The 20,117-nt window shown below is 42.8% G+C and overlaps 1 protein-coding gene across 1 annotated transcript; it reads right to left on the bottom strand.

Moving 5' to 3' along the window:
• Window positions 1-8,364: 8,364 nt before the first annotated feature.
• On the bottom strand, window positions 8,365-16,467 carry gtpbp8 (GTP binding protein 8 (putative)). The gene is made up of 8 exons (XM_037488558.2): window positions 16,336-16,467; window positions 16,012-16,215; window positions 15,762-15,915; window positions 13,823-13,921; window positions 13,005-13,135; window positions 11,426-11,525; window positions 9,595-9,713; window positions 8,365-8,521 (listed from the first exon to the last, which is right to left on the bottom strand). The coding sequence occupies exons 2-8, from the start codon at window positions 16,179-16,181 to the stop codon at window positions 8,431-8,433; spliced, it is 864 nt and encodes a 287-aa protein (XP_037344455.1). The 5' UTR covers window positions 16,182-16,215; window positions 16,336-16,467; the 3' UTR covers window positions 8,365-8,430.
• Window positions 16,468-20,117: the final 3,650 nt, after the last annotated feature.

Genomic DNA, 20,117 nt, shown 5'->3' with positions numbered 1-20,117 from the left:
GTTAAAGTGATTACGTGTTGGTCGGTGAATACTACTGGACAAATGTGACTGTTTAATGACTGGTTACTGAACCAGGTAAACAAACCCTGGCCAGCCTGATGTTCCCCTCCAATACCAACGTGTACTCACATGGGGATGCTTGACCCTCCACACATCTGCCGCGCTTGACCCTCCACACATCTGCCGCACTTAACTTTGTAATTACTTGGGATAAAGTGGCAGATGAAGGGGCAGACCCCCCCCCCCCCTGAACTTCTTCAGGCGGAACACCTAGGATTCAGAACACGTAGTTCCCACGGCCCTTCTTGCTACTGCCACGCTGAGCAGAGAGAATGAACTTAGTAGTCCTCCAGCTCTACTCCCTTTGCGTTCTTTATATTCAGGAAAAGTTTTACGTTCCCCACAACGTATCTACTGGACCGTTCGTTCCACCAGAGGAGATGCTGTTATCAGAGTTTAAATTCATAGAGGATCCATGAGGCCATAGAGGCCCCTCCTGACCCCCTTCAGGCCACCTGCTGTACGTTCCGTCTCCTCTTCTAAACAGTCACTCTCACAGACCTGTTGCAAACTTCACGCATTGTGAAGTTCACCGTGCAGCACGCCGGTTGGCAGCAAGCATGCACAAATCCAATACACCGTAACACATTCAGACTATGAGACACACCATAAAGATCAAAGAGAGCAAGAGGTATCACAATGAGTTCGCCTGAATAACTCCCTGCACTATGCGTGACCAAATCGCTTACATCAACTACGTGTGTGCCTGCCACCTTCAATGTTGCCTCACCTTAATGTAGTAACTCCTCCTTGGTTATTGTGGTAATTTTCCAAACCTTGCTGGGGGTTGTAAGGAGGATCATTAGACAAATGAGATGGTCCCGATGTCGTTGTTGTCTCTATCGTGTTCCTCTCTCCAGCCCCAAAAGATATTTCATTTTAGCATAAAAAATCTAGCTTGCATATTTTTTTCTTATGATTTATGGCATTATGACTATTACACATAAGACATACGTGACATTCAGATTGTTTTTCGAGCTCGGCTCTCGATGGTCAGCGAATATATATTAAGGTAGTTTTGTGTCTTTATTATGCAAACCAAAAAAATGTTTCGAGAGCAAATTTCTCAAGTTTGTAAGTAAAAATATATAAACTGAGAAAGAATTATTTGTTAGTTTTGCTTATGAAACTATAGTTTCTGCTCTCAAAACAAAAACTTTTGCTCTCAGAACAAAAACTTTTGGTCTGGAAACTATTGGTCTCAAAAAAAAAATATTAAAAAAAAAAAAACTTTTTATTGTAGTGGGCGAGGCTTATGCCAATGAATGAACCGTGTTTTTAGGTTTGCATAATAAAGACACAAATCAACTTTCATACGAATACGCTCTCGAAATTATGACTTAAAAAGTCGAAATTATCATTTAAAAAGTCGAAATTATGACTTAAGATATGCGCATGCGCAGCTTCCGTGACGCGGTCACAACGTCGCTGGTTTTGCAATGTATACGCTATCCTTTCTTAAAATGTAAGATGTTATACATGACCATACGTTATCTTAGTCAGTTCACTGTTAACGCTAAGCACGTTACAAGATAGAAGTTAATGTAGTTTTGGCTACAATATATTTTCACCGTTGATGAACCATTTTCCCCTGAGGTAACGTAACGTTAAATGTTCGTAAACGGAAATGAAAACTGTCAGTAATCAGCGATGTGTTCTGTGTGTTTCTCAAAGGAGGATAACATCAACGTAGCGCTTTAAACAATATTTGGTAGGTGTTGAAATATCCCATGAACGTCATTACAACGCAATGCGTTGACCCGGCACGCGAAAGCTATTGTTAGCATGACCAAGACACTCGTCATTGTACGCCTTTTTCGGTCCTTTTTTTGTCTATGGCCCGGGAAATGTCAGTGATGTTGATTCATACACGGAAATTAATACTGTTAGTAATGAGCGATGTGTTTTCTGTATTTCTCAAAGGGGAATGACGTTACAGCAACATCAACATAGCTACTGGTTTTTGAACCTACTGGTTTGGCTACGCATGCGTGTTTGTTTTGCCCCGACAGCGGCAGATGTTGTCTGCCTCGGTCACCTGATCTGTCACACATTCGCAAACATATTGCTGAAAATGTCCAAAATGCATCCCATATCCAATGCAGCGATTATGATTGTATAAGTGAGCACTACATCACTGCCACGTATAAAGAAATAAATAAAAGAACATACATTTATTAAAAGATCACCGCAACCTGGATTCAAACCCATGCAGTCGAGCAAAACAGCAACACTTTACAAGACGGCAGCGCTACACCGTCAGCCAACCGAGCTGTCAAGTGCCACTGCTGATTTCAATACTTGTGATAAAATTGCACATCGTCAGTGGCAAGAAAACCATTTGGTTCAGGGTGAGCCAAGACAACTGGTTTGGTGGCGTATCACGGAACACTTCCAAACATGTGTATCGATACTTTTTTCGCCAGGCTGCAGCCTTGCGCCACCGAAACATTTGGACAAAAGAGGATTTTATGTTCAGACGGTCATACAGTGACGTGCATCACAAACATTTAAGAAAGTAATTTAAGAAAATATATATTAATGAAAGATCGCCACAACCTGGATTCGACCCATGTCGAGCAAAATAACAACATATCCAAGACGGATGCCTTACGCCATCGGCTACTAGAGCTTAGTGTTTACGGCTGTTTTTTTGTACTTGTCACATAATTGCACATCGTCAGTGGCTAGAAAACCGTTTGACCTTTGGAAGCTGCGCATGTGCATATCTTAAGTCATAATTTCGACTTTCTAACCCTTCTTTTTTTTTTTTGTGGCGGAATTGGGCTTCCATATGTATGTCACCTATGCCTCTGTAGAAATTTACAGAATTTGAAGGAATGTTGCCAAGTTAACAATAGGAACATCTTCAGTATTTGAACTATGTAAGGTAGTTCGCAGGAATAGGTTAAGTCAATGTTCATGCTTGTGGTGGGTTTCTCAGTGAGGTGGTGTGTGTGTGCCACGGCAGGTAACCACTCAAATGAATTAGCTAGACATTTTAATATGCTCTGAATCACAAACTATTTAAAAACAATCAAGCTCAAGACAAAAACAAGGTCTCAAATGACTCAATCTAAAAGTAGTCTCAAAGATCCTGCTCCACCATAAAAAGACAGTAAAAGAGATGCATCTTGATTTAAAAAGGACAAATAAAAAGGACACCAGATTGGGCCAGCACGGACAGGGCTCATTTGGGTAATTAGGACCCGAGGACAGTTTTCTTACCAAGCGAATTAAAAGCCCAATAGATGACGGTTTTCTAAAACCATCTAAAAGAATCTCACTGGTCGCAACTTGGTCAAGGTCTTCCTGTGCCCTTCTACTCCGTACTGCTCCAACTGCCACCCCTGCCGTTTCGCGCCAGGCTCCTTAAAAAGGGTGCAGAGTGGCACACCTACCTCAATTTCTGGCACGCACCTGTCGACCCTAATCAGATGCCGTTTGGCACTGTTAGTAATTTTCGGCGTGTTCAAGGATTGGAAGCCCGGTCGGGGATAATTTAGCACAAATCAGCCAAAACAACTTCTCTCGTTCTGGTAAATTTATTCATCAGATCACAGGTCAAGTAAAAGCGCTGCGTTTGCAAAGGCAGGAGCAGTTCAGGCAGCACGCAGGCTGTAGGAACAACTAACTAACTTCAGCAAAAACATCATGTTTTATAACCCAAAAGACAAAGAAAAGATTTCTATTGGCCCTAAGCTGGCGTAGGGGATGAACCTTCTCCCCCCGCCTCTAAGGATCCGGTCCCATCCAATGTGCAGACCACCTTGCCTAACGTAAACAAAGAACAATGGTTGAGTGTTGGTTGGGGTGTGGTGTGAACCTCCCGCCTTATCTTACACATCTGCTGGTTGACCCGCTGACCTTGCTTCCTAAATCAGGACAGAAACAGTTCCCATATATGTAACACAAAAGCCTCTGTCTATAAGTATGTTATCTAGTTCTTAACGACATTAGTTAGAGCATCCCTCCTTCCTCCAGATGTCTGGCCTTGCTAACACATCCTGTTCGCCCCCCGACCTTGAATTCTTCAGCAGAACAGGAAAACAATTTTCTATCTTAAAACTAAGAAAAAAGCTTTTGATTATCAATACACACACTTAAAAAAACAAGATAGATAACAACAACAACTCAAAACGCATCTGCAATACATTGTTCACTGCACACAACAAACACATGCAAACACATAATGTAGAAGTATAGAAATAAGGTTGTCTTGCTGCAGTTAATTGCGCCGGCTGACCACTAGGGCGGCAGTATACAAGTGCGGCCCTCCGTCTCGCGCCCACACTGATGCATAATTTCCGGGTCAGGTGTCTGACTGCGTAGAGTAGCAACCGAGTGCTCCGTTTTGCTCTTTGGTCCTCTCTATCGGTGGTAGATGCAGGGTTCGAAATGAGGGGGGTCTGGGGGGGTCCCGGACCCCCTATAAATCCTTAGGGATTAAGAAATTATTTTTAGATTTTGGGGGGTCCCCGACAAATATTTTTAACATAAAAAATGATTGAAAATTTAGTGACGTTTAGTAACGTTAGCCTACCGTTAGCTAGCAGCTGAAGTATATATATATTTTTAATATGTCAATGGAGCAACCACGGTTAAAATACTGACAGCTAAACGGTGTAAAGTGTGTCTGTTTCACTGAACAGTCTGTAGCTGCCGTTGTCTGAAAAACAACACAGATGTTGCGTTCACAGCCTTGTGCTGCATTCGAAGTTGTTGTAAAATACCCTTTTCCCATTGTTTTTGTCGTTTAATAGTAATTTACTGGTACTTTTGTTATTGTTATTACATTATAAATAATTCATTTAATTTTGAGCTGACTATCGGTTCTTTTTTTACTAACTAATATAAATATATATATATATATAAAAATTCTTCTCAGGGGGAGGGGTGGTTGTGATGGGGATGTGTCACCAGCATGAACGAGTGTATATGAGCACTTGGTAAGCTATCTAGGAAGCTAATATTATTTTTCTTAATTTAGAATCCATTGGGCATCCATTAACATAAGGGATGAGAAATGCCATTTGTATTTGATCAAACACTTTGAAGGTGCATGGTGCTGCCATAATGAGTATACCTGGTGGATTTAGGTAACTTAGTTAACTTCCTTGCTCAAGGAAAAAATGACCGGTTATCCACTTTGTCATGTCAGGGATTTATATAAGGTTCTATAACTTTGTTGCTCCAGAATAAGAGGGTTACCTGTTTGATTAAAAAGCCAATCCTCTACTCCAGACACCGCTACAATACTGGGACTAGCCCAAACCATGAAAAACATCCCAAGACCATTGTCCCACCTTTAAAATATGTCAATATAATTTTGCCTGCAGTATATGGTGGAGCAAGGTAGTCTTCAGTATTTTTTAGAGTTACATTTTAGGGGACCCCCCAAGAGTCCTAAGTCATTTCGAACCCTGGGTAGATGTCTCCCCGCCATGTGGGTATTTCTCTCCCCCCCCCCCCCCCCCCCCTCCCTGTGCAGGTTTGACCTTGAAAACGGGTACGTTACCTTAAATCTAGCCTCCAAAAAGCCTTGATGGATGTAGCTTAGTAAAGCTAACTTCATGTCCATTGACAGGGATCGCTCATCAGCTGGCCAAAACCTACAGGTGGTGATCCATGTGACCGCACCATCAGTTGATTGGGGCCGCTGCTGCTTTGTCTGCTGCTTTCTCCACTGTTAAATGCTGCCAAGTGTACAGTTTTGCCTTTGCCGCGAGGTACCCAGCGTGTCTACTGCCGGCTGCCGTTATCGCTGGCTGGGGGGCTACGGTTGGCTTGCCTGGTGGATTGCCGACACCAGATTTGAACTTGTTTAGTTCTTTAATCTTAGCTGAACAACTGAGTAGTTAAACCTTTTCTTTGTATTCTTTTGTTTTTTTTCCTGTATTCTCTATTTGTTGGGTTACGTGAATTGTTTTGTTAGGATTATTTTTATGTGAATTATTTTCTGTTTTGGGTTATGTTGTACGCTTTTGGTTTAATTCTGTTGTAACCTTTTTCGTTTGTTTATCCTTCCTAGCGGCTGCAGGCTGGTGGTGCAGGCTGGTGGCGTGGGTGGTAGTGGTTTTCTTCGTGTGTCGTGTTCCATTTGATTTTGTGCTATCACGGGGTGAACTCTCTAAGTTGGTTTTATTAATTCTCCTTCCCCGCCACCGGCCCTTCTCACCTTGATTAGGGTTTTATGATTATCTGACAAATGCCAGATTTTATAGTAAAGTATATTTACCTACCTTTAAAAAACGTTTCTGTAAACTGGGAACCACGAGCCCTTGCCTATTGAGTGGAATGAACCTGTGTGCTTTAAAGGTCTTGGGCCTATCCCAAGTGGCGTTGTCGGAAATCTTAAAATCCCTGAGTGTTTCTCCCACACATTCGCGCTGCCACACAACTATAAGTCAAAGCATGCAGATACAACTATTAATGACAATAATCAAACAACGTGGTGTTTAACGGTTACACTTGCATACAGCCTTTGAAATAGAAATGTGCATAATAAAAACAGCAGCCTTTCAGATCTATTGGCTCGTTTTATCATTTTGCATTTAATTGTAGATGCTAGCAGTGTATTGCTGCCAAAGCCAGTTTCGTTTTCCTGCAATATAGGGTTAGGGTTTGTGGAAGTGTAATTTGCCAGTTCACATATTTGTAGAATTTCAGTGTACGTGTAACTTTGAACTGGGCAAGTTCATTGTGGAAAAATGGAAAAATCTTTTCATCCACTTGACTATGTTGAGGTGGTTGAGCCTAGGTATTGTGATGTGAGACATCTGTTTGATTTCTGTGTACGTAACTGTACTCATTGTGTACTTTTTCCCTTAAGTTTAAAGTTTATTATCTCACTGAAGTAGGAATTTAATGTTTATTCAAAAGGCACAAATACATGGCATTGAAAACATTCATTTTATAGTTTTGGATTGAAAAACAATTACTATTGTATTGTTTCTTAATGGAAACAAACACAGTCAACACATATCTGTGTTTGTTTATAGGTAGTGTAAGTAATTTGTGTCGTCTGTCTCATGAGCCAGGCACCTCTTTCGAGGTCGGTGGTCAAAATCAATGTGGATAGATGGTTCAATTAAAATGAACTCAATGTTTATTCTATATGAACACACAGTGCAGTCAGTGTGAGTCACAATAAAAAATATTTAATTGAATATCCACATGCCTCATCAATCCCCATAGAGATATTTTTAGTGTGGCGTTTATATTGCACCATTTTACAAATATGACATCAAAACTAATCAGCCCCAGGATTGGCTGAGACTGCGACTGACAACTCCATACGTCAGGTCAGGCATTGGCCAGCATCTCCATACTTCTGCAAATAAAACCCCCTACTATATTTCCAGTTTTCGGCCCGTCACTGCTCCCTGCAATGTGCCCCGCCCCGCCCCTTGGGCCCCAGCACGTGATATCAAAGGCAGTTTAAAGCTAAATGGAATGCTTTTACGATTGTGTTTCTTCTCATTAGGGAGCTGATTTGGACCGTACTTGGCACAGATTGCAGAATAAGAGCAATAAACTATGTCAGATTGTATCATTCAAAAGCACACTTGAATCTCTGAAGTTTTGAACTTGCACAGACCACTGTGAATGCAGCATCCATGTGATCCCGTGAATATGGTGTATAGAAATATAAACCCAAAATAAAAAATCAAACACCTAAACACAGAATTTAATTTTAATCACAGTAATTAACCATATGGACACGCATGTGACAACATTCGTTTGGAGCTTGTTTTTGTAATATTACCAAAGTCTACTGAAGCAGGACATCTTCAATTGTCTGATAGTGTGTGCCATTTTGCTAATATAAAATTGCTTAAAAAAACAACAACTCTCAAAACGAAAACCTACAAGTTGAGTGTGGATGTAGTGGGTGGGTTTTCCATAGGAGGGTTTTACTTGGCACACTAATGGGAGGTTATTGTGATGAATGACATATATGACATGAAGGTAAACATTCATTTGCACCCTTTCAAAATTATTTTAAATGTGGGAGGATGTTGTTAGTGTGGTGGAGTCTTTTTTTAAAGATCAACATTAAGGGCTGCTGTTTCTGCTGGGCCCCTTTGACTCATAATGCTAAAGCATGCTGGGAGGATGTAGATGGCACCAGTTCCTGACTCTACATGTCAATGGCTCATGAGCAGCGCTTTCATCAGTCTGGTGTGAAAGAGGTGGCCTCGTCCGCACCGAGCCGCCTGATGAAGTGGTCATTCATCTGTAAAAATAAATCTAATCCGGGAATATCAAATAGTAATAGGACAACTGTGCAGACCAACAAAGTGTGTTTTAAGATTTTATTAGAAAAATAAAAGCCTCTTGAGACAGTTGCATTGTGGGTCCAGCTGCTCAGGTCTGACCGGTGTCCATTAGTCTGATGCTCCCTGTGACATGAGCGATGAAGCATCTCAGGAGGTAGATCCCCTCGAAGTGGAGGGAGCTGTTAAATGGAATTACTGTTAACACTTGTGATTTCCTCCTTCTTTAAATGTTGTGAATAAAATGTTTTGATCTAAGATACAACTACATGGTATCTATGTTTTAGTGGGGACTCTGCCTTGGAGGAGAAAATATTAGGGCTGTCAAATGATTCAACATTTTAATCAAATTAATCAGAATTTTTAGTGAATTAATCAGGATTTATCCCTATTTGCAATTACACCTTAATCCTAACCATTTTTTCTTTCTGAAATGCATACCAAAGATAAATAACAGGACACAGATACATAATTATCATTATTATTATCTTTTTTTTTAACATAAATACATGTTATTGATATTTGACTTGGTTTAATTCATTCCAGAAAATAATCAAATCAATGTTATTTGATAAGTTACAGACTGATTTCCCTGCATGGCTCTAGAAGGGTCTCGAGCCTCTGCAGTTTATCCCACTCTGCTGCGGTCGGCAAAACGAGTTTGTGCTCCTGATGGTCCAGGGCTGCGATGACCAGACATTTTGGCCGTTTTAATTGATTTCCTCTCCCTTAATATTGCAATATTACTTTTAGATGAAAGTACATGGCTTAATTCATTTCATTTTAATTTTAAATGACCGGGAAATGTTTTTCACTCTAAGATATATCATGCTCCGGAGATGAAGCATATCTTCCTTCCTTCTGCAGGTTTTAAGGATTTTACTGTCAAGCGCATGAGGTTGCTAGGCAACAGGAGCAGCGGAGGGAATGCTGAGGACGCAAGCAGGAAGTCCCATGTAGCCCAGACCGTCCCATTTCAGAGACGACTCGGTTCAGCCTGTGCAGTTGGTGCAGGACCAAAAGGTCCTAAAAGAATGCAGCCCAATGAAATGAGACACAGGCTGGATTGAAATGGTAAAATATTACCCCCTAACGTCTGGACTACAAAGAAGCATCTTCGATGCCTTCATGTGGTGTTACAGTGCTGAGTCATGCAGACGACATAAACAACCAGGTTCAAAGTATTACTTTATTAACACGGTTGCAGTATAAATGTGGAAGGGGGAGGCTAGGCCTAAGGGAACTGGAGACTCACCTGACCAGCAGTGGCTGGGGGAAGCAACTTGTGGTCTGTGTTTTCACCACTTCCTGAAGATCCAATAGGTTGGTCAGCAGTGTTCCGTATCCACATTTGTCGATCTTGGTGACCACCAGCTGCACAACGAAGTGTTTGTCACATTAAAACATGGAAAATAAATGGAGTGGAATGTGCGTGTATCCGTCCGTCTGTCCACAGTTAATCAAACTGCTGGGTCCATCGCTCTTATATTTCCTGTGCTCATTTGTTTCAACTGCGTTGATTCACAGTTTGAAAAACGTTTTATTGACCAGCTGGTAGTAGTTCCTGTTGGTCCAGAAGCATTCCTGATTAGTTTCTTTCATCTAAACTAAATGTACAATGTAGATTACAGTTGGCACATCAACAAACCCTGACGCTCTAAAGATCCGAGAAGCTCTTGTGCCTTGCTTCCAAAGGGAAAGGAGAGTTTGTTGGACTACACCACTTTCCATAGGAAAGGGCAATAGAGTACAAGTTTAATAAATGTGCATTAAAGTGTGTTTCAGGTTATTTCTTGGTCTTTCCTTTGCCTTACAACAGTGAGACTTCATCTCTGTAAAAAGTGCTGCTGTCAAAGCCGTATTAATGGTCCAAGTGTTTAATCACCGAAGCATGAATAATTGACTGCAGAGTGCTTAATTATAACGCCTCCGCGTTGGCATTTCACAGGGAACAGCAGTTTTTAAATAGCTGAGTGAGAGCGTTCAGCATTAATTCACTGTGGACTTAATGATGAAGATTTGTAAGAATGAGTAAAATGTGAAGGGTGGGCGGGGGAGCTGGTAAGCTATAGAGCTCACCACCTCCACTAGATAATGTGTTTCCATTAACAGGCAAGCTGCGGTCTAATATGTACCATCTGGTCTTAATTTAGTGTTGATGTTTTGTATTATACCAGGGGTCCCCAACCACCGGGCCGCACCACAGAGGGAATACATTTGGGCCTGCTATTTCGTTGGGAGAAACTGAGAGGGCGAGCAGAAAACTGCATCGCAATCAAGGTTTGCGAGCGAGCGAATCGCCTGCGTCAGACAGACTTGTGAATGTTTGATTAGCGTGCGCACATGGACCTGGTTTGCCCTGTTAAAAGTTGACAATAATTTGCCTTCATACAAAAGCTGTGGCTTCTTTTTCTGTAAAAAAAAGTAGAAGATAGATAGGACCCCGGTGCACACAATGGAGCCAAAGGCCGATTGCATTAAGTGAACATTATAAGATAGTTGTGTAACTTGCAAAAAAGTGGTTGGTTTCCAACGTGTCTGACTTCACTTTTAGATCAGGGATTCCCAAAATGTGGTGTGGGCCCCGCTGCAGCTGCACAAGCGCCCTCTAGGGTCTAAATTCTGTACAGCAGACTAACAAACGCCACGCGTGAGCAAACTGTTCTGTCATTGGTCCAATTTGAATGCAACTATAAATACACTGTTTGGGGCATGAACCCAGATGGGATGTTGGACCCCCAAGGGGGTGCGGGGGTGCAGAAGGGGTGTCCTACTTTTCAGGCTACCGGCATGAACTGGGTGTCCTACTCACAACACGAGTGTAAGAGCTTCTGACCTCCATATTGGGATGTGCAAACTGACGGCCAGACAATTAAAATAGTAAATTGCGTTGCATAGCTCAGGCATTTAGAGAAATGTCATTTCTCAATTGTCATTTGGGCATATGAGACCGGGATGAATTGAGCAGCGGGATTTTAGCCGTGCTCATATATTCTACGTTGCAGCAGAGATGTGTCAGAGTTCTACAATTTCTCCAACAATATGAACCCTGATAGTGTTTCCTAAGAAGACAGTGTGTGTCCTACCACGTATGGACGTCTGATCTCCTCACACATCTCCAGGGCGATCATGTCGGCTTTCTGGAAACCAACACTGCCGTCCACCAACAGGAACGTCCTGACCAGGCTGACAGATGACACATTGGCAGAAGGTTACATGGAGCAACAAGGATGTAGGAAAAGGAACACAAATGTTTAACAGATCTTCATTTGCAGAAGTTTCATTTAGAAACAAACTGCTACTCAAAAAGGTAATACAACCCCATGTGTTGGGAGATGTTACACAGGAGACATTCATTTCTATGTGGTCTAACAGGACTGACCGTACTTTGTCAGAGTCAATCGGCCCTCATAGGCATACAGGACGAGACATGTATGCAGATACATGTCTTGTCCTTCAGTGTTCATTTTGGCAGCTATTTTGGACTTCGAGATGTGGCGTCTGAACTGGTTGAAGTGCGCGTGTCTCGAAACGCTGTCTACCGTCGGCAGAACACGGAGCAGCCAGGTCCGCATGAACAACTCTGCTGGCCCGACCAGCCCCGAGCTGTTAAACGGGTCTTTATCTCCACGCACATCGGTCTCTGGAGTTCCGTGGCTTTAGCCTGCTACCAGTTGGCTAAACTGAGACAGCTGAGCTAAACCAAGGAAGCGCACACGCACACTCAGCGAAGTGTAAAATAGTCGGCGCGGTCCGTATCGGTGACAAGAAGCACCGCTGCCCCCGCAGTGACGGTCTGGGTTTGTGGATAACGTCATCATGACACTTTAATAACCGCCGTACGGGGGCCGTACGTTGCCCATGTCTGTTAGGTGCGTGCAATTAAAAAAAAAAGTATTGTGACTTCACCACCAACATTTTTGTCTCGTCAACGAAAGTTATAATATAGAATAGATATTTTTTAAGATCCGTTTTCGTCACCTCTTGGTCACATTTTTCATCATAGTTTTCGTCAACAAAATTAACACTGCAACATGGTACCTCCCTCCACTCAACTAGATCACAACTCTTTGCTGTCCTGGCTCCTAAACGGTGGAATGGCTCTCTGCTGACATCAGCTAAATAACATGTAATGAAAGATGACTTCATTATTAAAACAGGACGTCCTTCTCATGTGGATTCATCTTGGCTTCCTATTTTGTGGCACCCGAGGAGGACGAGCACAGACTCAGAGCTACCTACTTCATCGTTATCGACAAACAGTGCAGAAATACTGTGTACACAAGAAAAAGATCACACCAGAATATATTCCATTTGTGCCCAGTGGCACACTTGATATCTGAGTTCACTTTGCTATTACAAATTCATAAATTACTTTCCTTTTCTTTGTCAAGAAATCAATATAAAAAGTTTAGTTCAACCAAAGAATGTGAATCTACAATCCTTCATGTCTCGGTTTTCTTTAAGTCACATATACTCCCTTAGACAGGGATGAGTCTCAGTTGGGGGAACATTTTGTCCTCTCAACATCTGCAGTCAAAGTATTTCAGGACTGACCCACTGCAGACACCATCGCCTGAAGTACTTTGTGGTCTCTTTGAGCTCAAAACAGGGCCTCTAGAGTCCTAACTGGCCTCAGGAGGTAAACTGAAGTAAATGTCTTACTTCTTCCTTGTGAGGAGATACGGCTCCACCATGTCCACGAAGTCTGTGGGTGCTCTGTGTCCGTAGCCAGGCATGTCAACGATGGTGAAAGCTTTGCCCACTCTGAAGAAGTTCATCTTCTTTGTGTGACCCTGAGGACCAAGAGAGACTGACTGCAGATCATTCTACATAAGGAATGTAATGATCATCAACTGAACAAGAATAGGTTGTACTATCGTTCAGCATTATAGCATGCCAAGAAGAAAATATAAGAGACGAACTATGATGATCTAACAAGGATCAAATTGATTGAAGTGGAAGTATTTTTTCAAATGTCCACCAAAGTGTGGGTGGACACACACACACACAGTGTGGCAACCGTATTATAAAAACAATAAGGTACCCAAGGCAGTACTGTATCGTCAGTAATGTTAGGCGCCGGGCCGTTGAAACGTAACATTTTTGACGTACAGCCTTATTGCTTAAATAGCACACAGACAGCACTAATTTTATTAGCTAACCTAAATGAGAAGTTTGAATTTAGATTAAAGAAATCAAAGGTTTCCTTTCTTATATTCAGGAAGTTTATAAAATGTTGTGAAACTGCAGAAATGATGTTTTGCAATAAACAGTATGCCATCGCTTATTCATTTTCAAGAAGACAAAAAAAACGTTTTCAAATCATTAATGTCACCTTTTGTCAAAGAGGCAGCTATTTGGTTTGACAAAACGTTAATCCATCAACAATTGAAGTCTACATGTGACCTCAGCAGATGTACACACCATGGAACCGTGCAAGTGAAACAGACATGCTGTGTGTGAACGCTACGACAACTTACTGGAGTTTTGGAGACTCTGACTTCTAACTGTGGGGTCAGGGAGAACAGACCTTTGATGAGAGACGACTTGCCCACGTTGCTCCTGCCGATGAAGCACACCTGACAACACACAAACACACTCGTTTGATACTGCGGAAAAAGTTTGACCTCTTCATGAATAGCTCCATCACTCTGTTACAATTTGTGTTTGACTTTTTCACTTCTAAAGTTTCTCCAGTTTTTCCTCATTTACGTCACTTCACCCAGCACGCCTGTTCTGACTGCTACTGCAGCTGCACACCCCCCCGGGACATCCATCTCTCCTACACGCCACAGATGGATGGAGGCCTGTGCTGCCACTAAGCCCCAAATTCATCATCCTCTGACAGAGTGGCGACTCACTCGGCATGCCAAAGAGGCTGCGTTGTCCCGTCAACACCATGTTCCATGCTGAGCCCTCCGGCGATCACCTCCATCCATAAGGTTATAAATCTGCTCATCTATTATCGGGTGTCGACCCCTGCTTGATTATGTATGAGGCTGCAGGAGGGTAAGGAGACATTAGGCAACATTCTTCACAGGCTGAGTGTCCCTGTGACGATCGAGGAAGGGCAGCGTGAGGTGAACGAGCATGTTCCTCCTGTGGTGTGGTGAGTTGGGGGAGGCGTGGCCTTGTAAAATAACTTGAATTCATAGGTTATCTACACGCTAAGCTGTCGTGTGAAGGCATTCAAAATGTTCTGAGTAAAAAAAAAAAAGTAGCACCTCAAAGGATGGAGACAAAGGCACATAAACCACATGTTTGTGGTACAGTTTGGGTACATGTTTTATTTTGTAGTTTCATGTCTCTTGTGTGCCTTGGGTAACTTCACTTCCTGCTTTGTCCTGTCTTCCCCTGTGATTGTCTGCCATGTCCATGATTGTTTTCCACCTGTGTCCAATCAACTGTGTATTTAAGCCATGGGAGTCTCTTATGCCTTCTCGCATTATTGCTTGCGGTTGGCGTCATTGTCAGAGAATCGTCGTGTCCTTGGTTTTTTCCCCTTGGCGCCTTTGACTTTTATTTATAAAAAAGGTACTTTTGTCTCTGCATTTGAGTCCTGCCTCTGCCTACACATAGCCCTGACAATGATGTCATGTGGTTGGTCTCATCTGGCTGGACAGTGCAAAGAAGTTCTGCTCAAGGTGGAACAGAGCAAACAAGAAGTCACTAAATTACGTAAATTCAAATCAAGCTGTACAGAGATGATACATTCGATTCACAATGTTAACATTTTCCTGTGAAAAGTCCCCAAATGACTCTTTTGTAAATGTATTGCCAAAAAAAGTTGTGTGAATATGAAGATGGGTGAGACGTGAGGAACACTCCTTGTGTTCCACTGTGGCCCTCGGCACCAATAACCTCTCGACCACGTCTGCCCCCATAGGAAGATGTATGACCCTTACTTACACCAAACAGTTAATGATGTACCTGCACCGTGAATTCTTTCTGGGGCCCTCCACCATTTCTACAAAACATATGTAAAGTCCCGCATATCAGCCCTGGTCGGGACATGTCAGGAGTAGGGCTGTCAAAATTGCTCAAAAAAGACATTTGAATATTCGTGTGGAAAAAACCCCACATATACTCAAATATCTGGTTGCGCATTAGGTACGTAAATAATAGGACTAATTAATACGAGACATAACTACTTGTATAAAAGCGTAAACATATTTAACATGTTATCTACACACAGAAAAAGTAAATTAACTAATGGCCAAGACCCTGTGCGCGCACCAACCGCAAAGCAGACAGTTGCGCCGCTGCTGCTGCTTTTTTTATTTTGTATTTTTTACATTGGAATATTAATATCACATTCGAATATCTGAACTATTCTAATATGCATTCGAATGTTAGAATATTCGTTGACAGCCCTAGTCGGGAACACAGTTAGCAGCGTGACTGAGGATGCTCTCTAACCTCAGGCGGTTTCAGTGCAGGGACATGGTCCATCCTTTCCGCAGAGATGTAGTAATCAATCTTATGGGATGGAGACGGGTAGAAGAGCTTCTCTGCATCAACCATGTCCTCCAAACTGGGATGAAAGAGCTGGAACGGAGTTCTGTCCACTGACCTGAAAACAAAGGACACACTTTATGCTCTGAAAGAGTACATGGACAGAGACATGCGCCTTCTGGAATCTACACACTCTACAAACCAAATACACTACCTGTCCAGGTAAGCCTCCAGAGCACTGAAGGGGTAGAGTAAGCTTTGGACTTTCTTCGGGGGAAGACCTGTAGCTTTCTGAAGCGAGGCCAGTTTATGAAAACTCTGCCAGGAGACAGGGCAAACCTGTGTCTTAGACCGAAGCCAAAGAGACAACCGGAGACCAAACATCTTCTTCTTCTGTAGAACTCACACCAGCCTGCAGCTGAGAGAAGGATCCTGCGATTAAACGAAGTAGCGTAAACCTACTCGGTGATTATAAATAAGTGACTTTAGCAGTCGACCGGAGGAACATTTCGCTATGCGGGTTCATTTCACTACTTACCCAACATCCACTTTTTTCATTGCATTAAAATGAATGAATTAACTCTGGTTGGTGTGAAAAATGGTTCAATAACTGTCCTGTTCCGAATTCTTCAACTCTCCTCTATGCCTCGTGCACCGCTCAAATAAGTCCGACTGAAACAATACTCATTAAAGGTTCCGCTGCCTTTGTTGTTTATCAAACCGTTCCATGCTAATAATAATAAACTAATAAATAAAAATACTTGTTGTACATCTTTGTTGTCATTTGTAAATATTCCAATAATCCAGGTTAATGGGATCTCTGTTCTCTGTTCTGCCTATGCTTCACTAAAACACAAACATAAAGATTTGTTCACTTTCGGTTAGTGGCACTCGCCTTCCTGAGCCACTGTTTTTGTCTTTGGTTTTGAGTGTGGTTTGTTTCTACACTATACAGCATTGCATGCACACTTTCCACTCATGCTACCTTAACTGCAACAGTTGTTGATACCACACTCCGCTGTGTCTTTGTTGGTTTATTTAATCCAATAAATTCACTTAATGTACTAGGTTGTGTGAGGCTCCGTCTTTTGTGAAGGCCGTGTGGTGCGGTTGACAAGTGGGGGTCTGTCCGTGTTGCAATCACACCTTCCTCCTTGTGCTAATCTATCAAATAGCGAGTGGGGCGTAATTATTTCATAGTAGTGAGCCTGAATCCTCTTTCAGATCCAGCGACATTCTTTAGATTGATGCACGGCCGGTAGAACACGTAGCACATTCCTGCTCTTGGGAGGAAAACGTCTCCTCTCCTCGGGGGAAGGTACCGTTCTAGCTGTCACATACATCCTCCATCACCATCTTGGTGGGGATTATTGAGAATTACAATACTGACGTTCACAAAGAGCGCGCCAAAGAAACGTCCTCATAAATTTGGTTGGAGGAGGTGGCAGTGATAAGAGCGGCTCCAGGCTTCTTTCCCACTCTGCATTCCTCTGTGCTGAGTTTCCCAGCAGGAAATGGACTTTCATCGATAGTCAGGAAGGTGGTCAGGTTTCACAAGTTCATGAGCACAAAGTGGTTAGCCTCCTCCTAATTGGGGACAAGAGATCCCTTCTAATATTTATCCAGCTTTGATTGATGGTTTGAAAAGCAATTTGATTTGAGAAGTACAGAATGTTTCACGTTCAGCTTTAAGCACTTGAAAATGAATCCAAGTGATCCACTCATGGGTCGCCCACAGTTGGCGGACCCTTTTCTCTCCACATGATGGCAGTGCAGACCTGTTAAAAGTACCGCTCTGCGCTAATTAAATGTCTGCCTTCACCACCTCGTGCCAATCCTCCCTCTGCTCCATCTGGCTTTTATGACCTGATGTGATTCATAGGAAGTTCACCGAGCAAATTAATTCACACGGTCTCCAATTACAGCTCTCATATTCTCCCTGTCCTTTTGCAGTGGGGTCTTTTATATTCTAATATGCCGTCTGGTAATGCCTGTGCCTCGTTTCATTTATCACCCATTTAAGAGAATACCATATGAATCAAGGGCCTTATTACGATAGAAAATTTAGTATGTAACTGATTCATTCCCTCAATCTCTGTCTTTCTTTATTGAGTGTGTGTCTTGTGCAGCGTTAAATGAGTTCAGCGGTGAAATAAAGAGCTTCGGTTGAAATAAGAATAAAACGAGGAGAAGATGTGTGCTCCTTGGTTTACTGGATTGCTTCATTATTGCACAGGGAGATGCAGACGAGATGATGGGGCGCCTAATAGGAGGACGTTTTTAGCTGTCAGCTATTTAGAAGCTTTTCAGCACAAGAGAATCCATGTAGGAAACCTTTAAAAACCCACAGCTCAGCCGGTCTTTTTTTGGAAGCACACATGTGGAGACTGTGAAGGATTCACAGCAGCAGAAGGGACAGATACATGATGAATGAAGGAGCAGGGAGGAGGGGATGAGAGGGACGGACAGGGAACCGAGGGGCGGGCTTCACCGTGAACCTGAGTATCAAATGTCACACCGATCAATTGACCACCGAGTAGACGTCTATGGTGAGGGCCGTGGTGACATTTACCTCCCCAAGCTGCATATCAATAAAATAGAAAGAAAGATATCATACAAAATGGATTCTCCTCAAGCAACCTTCCCACCCACACCATCAAGCCCAGCCTTCTGGCATCATCATCATCCTCATCATCACCATTTGTTTTTTGGCCCCTCATTGTCTTTCTAATCGTTGCCTCTGTCTGTTGCAGGTCTCTCATTGAGCTTGATTGATGTACAACAGACAGCATTAACAGGGCTTTGAGGCACCGTGCTGCAGCCCTCAAAGAGTCTTTGTGCTCCTTTTGAGCATGTAGCACAAGGAACAAGTCCAGGTGCACCGCGGACCAGTCACCCACACACATTGATGGTGCTCTAATCGGACATCGAACCATCAAAAAGCTTGACCCGGGTTGACCCTATTAAAGCATTCATTTACATGTTAACCATTGCACTCCCCCTAACCTCCCACTCAGCCTCCATTCCTCCCACCGCGCCATGACAGTGGCACAATGGGCATGCGCCGGCAGAATACTAAAAACCAAATACCAAATACCAAAGCTTTTGTTCATCCAGAGGGATGAAGTACGGGGGAGTTTATCCAGCCAAGAGGTCAAACTATCAATGCGCTTCATACGAAAACAAACGCAGCTGCCACACACTAACAGGGGGCTGCATCTGGCTCGGACATCCTCAATGTACCGCTGGTCCGTGTGGACAAGTGGACAACTGTGTTTCTTGAAGCTGTAATATTGAATCATGCCCGAGCCTGCTCCCTCCAGCTTTCCCTCTCTCATCACTCTCCCTGTCTCTGTTAAGTAAATAGAACAGTCAGAAGAATGGCACTGTTCCAAATGAGGTGAATCACCCAGCACATCAATAATATTCAGCCTCCTCCCCAAGACTGACTGCAACTTTTAATAAGGATTGCATTAGACCATAAATCACGTGTGCTGCCCCTGTTTTACTTAAGATCCTACCAGGCAGCCGCCTGTGCCTTTCCTTGTTCTCCTGGGTCTCTCTCTGAGCATCTCCCATGAATACAGCATAAATGCTTGGAGGATATGAGAGCACAAGCGCCGAGCGCTCAGGGATATCGATTCAGCTTTAGCAGTCAAGAGCCACTGCTCTACTGGCAGAGGAAAGGGGGTTGAATGAGGAGTGACCTTGAGCCAGGAAACAATCCTGACAAATGAAGCCGCTGAAAGGAAATGCAGGTAAAGAAAACACTGGAGATGTCACAGTGCAGAGGGTTGAGGTGTCGCTGTGAGGTCTACAGAAACACAATGAGGGAAAGTCTTTTCTTTCTTATTCTGATTAATTTAGAAGTAGCAATCTTTTGAGGAAACACAATATAATTGTGTGGAACCATAGTGATGGAAAGAAACATGTTTATGTGCTTCTATTCAGAGAAATTCTGGTTTTACCTGTTTTTACAGAGAACGCGAATTGAGGGCTCGTGGTATTGTCCTCAGGAATCAGACCCGAATGTTCACTATGGATACACGACCGGATGACGACAGACTACCCGCACAAATTCAAAACTTCTTTTTTCAAAATGCTGTGTTTGAGGTTTCTGGATTCCTCGCTTATATTAAACTAATCTGCTTCTTCAGTTCAGTCGGAAGCGTCACTCTGTTTCAGCTCGAGGGGAATGAGAATCTAACTGATGTTTACTCGCTCCAACAATAAATAACATCTGAAACAACATGCGCACACACGATCTTCCTCTTACTGGGTCATATGAAAATGCATCCGAGACCAATTAAAAACCACAGG

The sequence above is a fragment of the Pungitius pungitius genome, chromosome 10 (assembly GCF_949316345.1).
Source record: "Pungitius pungitius chromosome 10, fPunPun2.1, whole genome shotgun sequence".
Lineage (NCBI taxonomy): Eukaryota > Metazoa > Chordata > Actinopteri > Perciformes > Gasterosteidae > Pungitius > Pungitius pungitius.
This window is presented reverse-complemented; position numbering and strand designations above follow the sequence as displayed.